General features: G+C 55.4%; 2 protein-coding genes; one reads left to right on the top strand and one right to left on the bottom strand.

Moving 5' to 3' along the window:
• Positions 1–5,250: 5,250 nt before the first annotated feature.
• Positions 5,251–5,493, top strand: CHC_T00004766001 (hypothetical protein). Its single transcript, XM_005716101.1, has one exon. The coding sequence runs from the start codon at positions 5,251–5,253 to the stop codon at positions 5,491–5,493; it is 243 nt and encodes an 80-aa protein (XP_005716158.1).
• Positions 5,494–5,497: 4 nt separating this feature from the next.
• Positions 5,498–7,186, bottom strand: CHC_T00009256001 (TIR domain-containing protein). XM_005716100.1 is given in 2 exon segments: positions 5,498–5,725; positions 5,726–7,186. The coding sequence occupies 1 exon segment, from the start codon at positions 7,184–7,186 to the stop codon at positions 5,726–5,728; it is 1,461 nt and encodes a 486-aa protein (XP_005716157.1). The 3' UTR covers positions 5,498–5,725.
• Between the last annotated feature and the right edge of the window lie 905 nt (positions 7,187–8,091).

The following is an 8,091-nucleotide window of genomic DNA, read 5'->3' as shown; positions in this document are numbered from 1 at the left end:
TTAATCGACCGATATTGGCGTACGCGCCAAGGACGGACAAGCGCGCTCGCGTAGCGCTTCTTCCGGCCTCGCATGGCCGAACCGTCAGGACGACCTCGCTCGCGCGCGTCGCGAACTGCCGCCCGCGCGCGCCAAAAAGAAAAGGCAAGGAACAGCGCTAATCGGCTCTGTTTACTGTGGGCGAAGCCCCTAATGGGCTACGCGAAAGGGGGCGACCAACGGGTCGGGGCTCAAGAACGACGCGTGCGCTTAGCCGGCGGAGCCGCCGCGGCATCTTCGGGCGCGGGGCGCGAGGCTCCGACCGTAGCGGCAGGCATCGGCGGCGCCGCGAGACGTTGGCTGACGACCGCGAGGATGTCCTGCACGCCGCGGAAGTTCTCGTGATGCTCGACGCGCTCACGCTCCGCCGCGGTGGAGGCCTCTCGGAGTGCCGCGACGGTCGTCTCCAACTGCTTCACTTGGTGCATCCACTCGCGCGCCTGCAGCAGCGCCTGCTCAACCGACGAAGGAACTGTTGCCCCCTCGAAGGAGCAAGCGTACTGCAGGGCAGTGAACGCGGCCTCCTCACGGAGGCGCTCCGGGGAAGACCGGCCGGACGGTTGCGGAGCGGAAGGAGGCAGCATCGGAACGGGACGATGATCGCCTTCGGTACCGGTCACCACGCTGATGTGTGGGGGGCTTGAGGTGGGGGCCGAAATTCCCACTACACCGGGGGGTTCTCTTAACCCCTTCGGTGAGTCGCTCTGGATCGAGGCCACGCGAGCGGATCCGCCGCGGGCCGGTACCGCGGTCTCGACGACGCTTCTCACCGCACCGGTTCCCGCATCGCGCGGCGGCGCGACATCGGCATCGGCAAGCAAGCCGCCCGTGTCACCCGCGTCGACCGTGTCGACTGCGCCGTCCACGTCGACCGCGACGGTCGCGTCCGCTGGATCGGAGGCCGCCCTGCTACCATCGGCACCGGTCTCGGCCTCGGCTCCGGAGGGCATTGGTAGGGTACACCGCTGGTTCCAGCTGAACCACACCAAGTCCGGCCGGCCGCTCCAATCCATACCCTCGGTGAAGGCCAACAGCTGCGTCGCGTACGTCGCGTCAAACGCCGTACCCTCGAGGATCTCCGCGATACCGACCGAGCGGATTAAATCGATGAGCCCCGCCGAGAGGCGGAAGAGCAGGCCGCGCTCACCAAACGGTTCCTCGCGCCGCGCGATCAGCCGCGGGTCGGGACACTTCGTGAAGAACGGCAGTCCCTCGCGAGCGGCGTGTAAGAAGCACAGGAAGGCCAAGACCGCCCATTCGGAAAGCATGATCGCGTGCACCAAGACGCGCGTTCGCTCCGTTTCCGCGGATTTCGATCGGCCGAGCGGCAACCAATGCGCCGCCACGTACGCCATGACGCTCGGCGTCGGTACGCACAGGTACTCCGGCGCCTCGAACGTCGACCAGTTCGGCGGGAGCGCGGGGTACAGGCCGCACCGCGCGGCGCTGGGCACCGAGAAAAACTCGGTGCTGTGCCACATGTGGAAGAAATCGTCCACCCGGCACCAGCGCAGCCGACTCTCGCGCGCTGCGTCCTCATCCCACCGCGCTCGGTTCGAAACGCTGTACCAGCTGTCGAAAGGCCGCGTAAAGGCCACCAAGCAGACGTCGGGCGCGAGGCCCTCGTAGCGGCGATACCGACCGAAGAGGCTCAGCAGCGAGACGTGGTACTTTTCCTCGCCCTCGCAGCGGACATAGAGCAAGTCACTGCCCATCGCGGCCGGCGTCCGGCACGGAGCGTGACGCCATCGCGCCTTCCACGCGCCGGCGCGGTTCTCTTGCGCCACGGCACCGCGTCCGGACGGAGTCTTGATCGCGCGCACCATCGGAATGGCCGCGAACCTCGCTGCGTCCAGCAAGTTCCGCTGAACATACTCCTCGACCGTAAGCGGAGGCTTGCGGCCCGCGGCGCGTCGGCGTGCCCGCCGGCGGCGGTGGTCCATCGAGGACCCGGGCCACAGCGACCGTACGGAGCCGACGCCGCTGCGCAGCCAGGCCGGGGTACTCGGGGCGGTGAATACCCGCCCCAGCGACGTTGTCGCCCTCCGTCCGACCGGTGCAAGCGCTACGCTACTCGACGGCGCCGGCGCTGCGTACGGCGCCTCGGAAGCGGCCCCTGTGAGCGCCGTGCCCGCAGCGGGCAGCGGCGACATGGGAGGCGACCGCACCTCCACGGGGAGCCCCGGGTCCGCCTCGACTGTTCTTGGAGCCACGCCCCCGAGGGGCAGCGGCGAGGACTGTGTTGCTTGGGCGCCCAGCGGTGGCGAACCGACCGGTACGGCGAATCAATTGGCGCTTGCACGGGCCCCGCCACGCCAGTGGACAGATGCAGGCCGTCGCGAAGGCGTCGCCGCGGTTGGAAGGTGGGACCGACCGGCGCCGCTGCCGGAGCCCGAGGCGGGTTCAACGGCTGTCTGTACGCGCGCACAGTAGAAGTGTCGCGATGACCGTCCATGGGTTGGTGGAAGAGCCGCTGTAGGGGGATGTCGTCGTCGCTGTCGGAGGAGGTTTCTGAGTTCGCAGGGGAGTGTTGGGGAAGAATTGGGGGGTCAGTGTGGATCGCGTGGGGAGAATCGGAAGACGCGCTCTCCGAATCGGATGAACCCGCGGCGTTATATACCGCCAGCTCGCTGACGAGCCAGGGGGCATGATCGTCCGCACGGAGGGGCTTCTGTCCCCGCATCGTGCGCGATAGAAGGAAACGTCCGTAACGGACCCGCGCGGTCGAGTAGAGAGTCGCTACGGGGACGTAGCAAAAGCTTAGGGGAGAGGTCTGTAGTATAATGACCGGCGCGAGCGCGCGGAGGTCATCCGACGGCCGTGTACGGTATACACGTGGGCCGTTGTGCCCACGTATAGCGAGCCCGCGCGCATGCCGAGCGGTCGTAATCTGGCGTACGTGTACAGTAGTGCACGTGTCGTCCGAGCGGTAGTCTACGCGTGTTACGTGTGCGCGTTAGCACACGTGTCGTCCGTGCGGTAGTAGCAATTATGGCGCTACCTTTTTAATTGTGTACAGTACCGGCACGCACTAGGCGGCAGGTACTGTAATACTGTACTGGGACAGGTGTCCGAGGCGTCCCTCTGCGGGGTTAAGACCTGGCACCCGTCCCCACCAGTAAACGGGGGCAAGCTCGCCCCCGTCCCTTTCGCGCCTGTATACGTCCGTTTCGGTTGTCTGTCGCGCGCGCTGGCTTCTAACCCGTTACCGGTCGCTCCCGTTCACGAAACATGGGGCGACTGCGCGTAACCGGCCAGTGAGCCACTCCCTTTTCGCGAGCTCGTCCGATCGGTTCAATTAGCGCGTCGCGTCCACGCGGCGTGCTCCCTCGCTATAGCCTCCGCCTCTCACCCAACCCAGGGCGGAGAGGAGTTATCCCACAATGCGGAAGAACACACGCGGGACAGCGCAAGAGCTGCTGGGGTATTTGGCATGAAGCCGTGCGTCTATCTGTATGTGACACTCTAACTGAAGCAGCTGAATCTGATGACACGGCACCGCCGCAACAAGACTCGAACAGAGGCGTTGATGTTGCGTCCGCTCGTGAAAGAGTACGCCCACGAAGAAATCTGACCAACGAAGATGACAGACCCCGTTCGAGGCAGCGGACGGGCGGCAATGGAATCGTTCAGAACCAAAGGGAATTGGAGACGTTACTAGCAACTCGGGACGATAGCAGTCCTCATTCGCGGCAGCAGGCTCCTCATTCCCTCGATTCAGATCCTGCAGTCAGAAAATCCACCAGGATTGCATCCCGCTCAACCTAAGAATGAATCTGAGCACATCTGGAACTCCATTTGGAGCTTCCAAATGAACACTAAAGTGCGCATTTTGCTTTTTTGGGGGTCAAAACCCCTGCCCTAGTGTCTAAACGACAAGCAATTTGACCTCATATGAGGCCAGCTTTTTTTTGCAAAAATATATAAATTAAATCGAAACTTTAAAACATTCAGTTTGGACACCATTTCTTTAACGTATACGCGCTCGGCAATAACATCTTGCAAAACATTGGGATGGCGGTTGTCAATGCACAGAGAGAGTAAGAATCTAATGAACTATCAATGATGAGGTGACTTTTTAAACAGGCGTTTTGGTTTCGAAGATATCAACATAAAACGTTTTGAGGTTGGTCAAAAAAGGCTCCTTTTTGGGCATTTTAAAAATGGCTGGAGAAGACGTGCAGATCTCACCAAACTCCACCCTTCCACAACGCAGAAGTCAACTGCCGTGTCGAGAGTATCTTTTTTCCATCTTGTTGAGCTAGCACAAGTCGAAAAAAATAAGTTGAAAAGTGACCTCATATGAGGTCATTTGTCACCTAGACACTAGACCCCTCCATTTGAACCTCAGTCGTGCGTTCAATTTTGGACTGTCGGCCATTCTCTTCCACCAGATGTACCAAAGGACCACAAAGTGTCCCCTGGTGGACTGGAATGATTGAAATTGCTTGCATTCTCAAGTTTTGAGGGCAGAGAGCTCAATGAACACTAAAGTGCTCATTTACAAAAATAGTAGGGATATGACTCCTTAGATTATTCCAAAAACTCTACTGCTGATTTCTTGGCGAAGCGGAACTTTGCTTCGTTCTGAGAAAGTCTCCTTGCAACAACAAATCCTCTCACTTGCGCACCACGGGTCTGCCCCTTACCGCGAGCAACTGCGCTCGCGCTCGCGCTCGCGCTCGCTCACAGACCGGTGTTTCCCAATAGCCCCGAGCTGTAGCTCCTACCGATCTGCACTGAACAGGGCGTTACATAACGTAACAACTCACAATTTGGTAAAAGTAATGACTGCAGTTTCTGTAACCTCAATCTACGCGAAACCACTGGAGGCAGATCGAATGTGATTCTGCAGTTGGTGTACTCTACTTCACAGAAACACTATGAATGTCGAAAATGTTGAAAGCGATGCGTTGGGTGTTTTCATCGAGAAGGCCATCGCACTCTCTTTTACGCAGGATCTGACTCTCGTCCTTATATTTGAACTAGAGGTTGGCGTGGCCTCTTCGGGGACATCTATCGTGTCACATTCACAAGAGATGTACCCTTAAGGGTAGCATGTATAGAAAACTCAACGTACTCTACAGCAGCAACGGAATTTTCGTTTACATCTTCTACTATTGATTTTAAGAATTAAAGACGTACTACTTCTCTGACGGTGAGATGGCTGACTTTTCTGGTATAGCAGGACATGATTCCTTTTGTCTGTGAATGTATTACACTGCTATTCGTTCTTCATCTCCAACTTCCGCTTGTAGTCGTTTTTTCAGAAGAAGTTGCGCATGCTCTGGCTCTTTGTTCGTTCGTCGCAGTTCTGATACTGACCGCCATTCTGCGTCCCGAGTGGATTTCTCGCAGCGAAAACAGAATTTCCCACTATCGTTGCTTGTAGATATCCGAAGATATTCGGCAATCCGCCAGGATAAACCGCCGTCCTTCTCATCAAAAGGTTAGAAACTTCAAAAGATGCACACACACTCTCTGCCCCATAAACAGTCAGTGAGAGAAAATTGGAAATAGATTTACGGTACGGTGATCCATGGTGAAATGCTGTGATGGCAACGTTGTGAGAAGGCGAATAAGAGAAACTTGTTGTGAAAACTACGAAAACCCTAGCACTTTGTTGGCCATTCCTGATGTTGTGCTTGGAGATGAAAGACTACGGGGTTGCGGCAAAAAAGATGGCTTACTGGTTGTTTAACCGATGCATGGCACTTTTCACGGCCTTCTCTGTGAGGCTCAATACCTCTTCTCGATTTTTTGTCGCCTCTGGATGTTTTGCGTTTGACGAATTCATGCCGGGCCCAACATCTGCGATTCCGTCCAGTTCCTCGAATAATTTTCGTACATCAGCGAACTTTGCTTCTCCTCTCTCAACTCTCTCTTGGAAACCTTCTTTCCGGCAAACGGTTACAATTGAAGCAGCAGAAGCAGAACGGTGGCTGTTTGTGGAATATTGGTTCCTGGGAGCTTGGAGGTCGAACAGTTCTTTGTTTGCCTCTTCAGTTGTCATCCGATGGTAAACTGGTAGTAAGATCGGCCCTGCGGTCTTGCTCTTCTTTGCATATTTCGAACGTTTGAGGGCATATGACAAATCCTCCTGGTTTGTTTCCCGAAACGCAAATTCTGGTGACAAGATGAAAACGAAGATTGCTGCTGACCTCAGTGCGCGATTCCTTGCTTCACGAACGTCTTCTCCAGGAATCAACGACTGCTTGCCGCAAAAACTGGAGATGCCTTTCTTGGTCAATCTGGCATGAAGTGGGATGGCTATGGTGTTTTTGTCGAGGTCACAGAAGCTGATGAATACCGTAAATTCTGGCTTAGCTTTCACTCGAGTGCCCTTAGCTACGTTCTTTTCCCCAGGCTTGGTATGGCAATGTGTCTTTTTATCATCACAAGCCTCTGGAGTCGCCTTTGGATCCCTCTTCGGTTCAGGTAGACATGACTTCTTATGATTTGCACTCGGATTCGACCTTTTATCCTTAGTGGACTTCTGTGGTACGCAATTGTCACCGGAGCAATTGTCTTTCCGCTCTAAAGTCGTCTCCTTGCGGGGTTTAGAAGCCTCTAACTTATCCGGGACATGCACGGTGCCGAAAACACGAATATATTTCTTCCTGAACGACTCTACCTCGCCTTTGGTCGATGGTCGACACCCGTGATGATTCTCTTTAGTGATATACTTGCCAGCGATATTCTTCAGCTTATCCACGATCGCACGAGCCCTCTCTGCAGCATCCCGGAACCCATCCACCCTCTGCAACACCGTTTTCAGCTCTGCGCTCTTCTCTTCTTGCGACTTGTTAGAGTTAAGGGTATTCAACAATATGTGCAGCACGTTAGCAGGCTTGGAGAAATTGAGAGCGTCGTGCCGCATTAGGGTCTCTAATTGCGATTTATCGGCGGAGGAAAAGAAGGCGGGGTCTTGTTTCACAAGGTCCCGTTTGAGGTTAAGAATGCGATGTTTGAGGTTGTGGGAGCGGTACACCGCGATAAGCTCAGTGAGAAGCTTGGTGAGCTTTGAATTCTGATGACGGGTAACGCGGTGGGCGAGGATAGAGTCACCAAAAGATATGGCACTGTGCAATCGGTTCAGAATTGCGTCGAAGGCCATAGACGCGTCTAGTAAAGTGTTTAGATTCATGGGGGAAGGCTGAGAGATGGGAAGGCCAAGAGAGGATACGATGGTAAGAGTGCGGAGGAATGGGGGTGCAGTGGACAGCAGCTGGCGCCCTTATAAAGCGGAGACGTATACGGCATGGGAGGGTCGGGATGCAATGTTTCGGAAGACGAAGATAGCGAGTGGATCAGGATCCAACAAGAGTAGAGCGGACGAGATATACGTAAGACGTGTACGAAATATCACGGTGCCGGATAAAGATGTTCATGGAAAGTGGAACGTCGGACCAAAGGGAGATAGGAAGGGGGGATGGGGCGAGGCAGGAGCGATGGTAATATACTATTCGTAATATAGTATTCGAATGATATGAGTTAAGGACGTGGACTTCGGGATAAGAAGTCTGCAAAATACTGTACCATGGACTCAGGTTATAACCTGAGTGCATGGTACAGTACTCAGATTGTTGGCTGCTGAAGGCATGAGGTAACATGGGCATCACACCAAATGCTAATGATTTTCGATAGATACCTATTCCTATTGGTGTTCGTCTTCCGGATCATGCGGGACAGCAATGCTGAGCTGGCTCCTCCTTCATTGTATTGTCATAAACTGTACTTGTTGGCGGTCGTCAACCAGTTCAGTTTCACATAATTTTACACGTACAGGCTCCTTTGCAGACACGCACGCAAAGATGCTGCGTCCCCCGCCAAAACCGTCTCTGCACCTCTGCAGCTGTGTCATAGATAGACTTCCATCCGACATCACAAACTTTGGAAGGGAGTGTTATAACTGAATATCCGACAGAAATGTAAGCGCAAACGCCCGTTACCGCTGTCGGACCACAGTTGTGCGCAGCTCTGTTTATGCCGACAGTTGCAGTTTTTGCCAGAGAGCCGCACAACCAAGATGTAAAGTCGCCACCCCCCCCC

This window comes from Chondrus crispus, genomic scaffold (genome assembly GCF_000350225.1).
Source record: "Chondrus crispus Stackhouse genomic scaffold, scaffold_247, whole genome shotgun sequence".
NCBI classification, from domain to species: domain Eukaryota; phylum Rhodophyta; class Florideophyceae; order Gigartinales; family Gigartinaceae; genus Chondrus; species Chondrus crispus.
This window is presented reverse-complemented; position numbering and strand designations above follow the sequence as displayed.

What these genes read in the sequence shown, in the direction of transcription:
- CHC_T00004766001 (XM_005716101.1), top strand. Translation starts at nt 5,251, where the DNA reads ATGTATTACACTGCTATTCGTTCTTCATCTCCAACTTCCGCTTGTAGT.
- CHC_T00009256001 (XM_005716100.1), bottom strand. Translation starts at nt 7,186, where the DNA reads ATGAATCTAAACACTTTACTAGACGCGTCTATGGCCTTCGACGCAATT.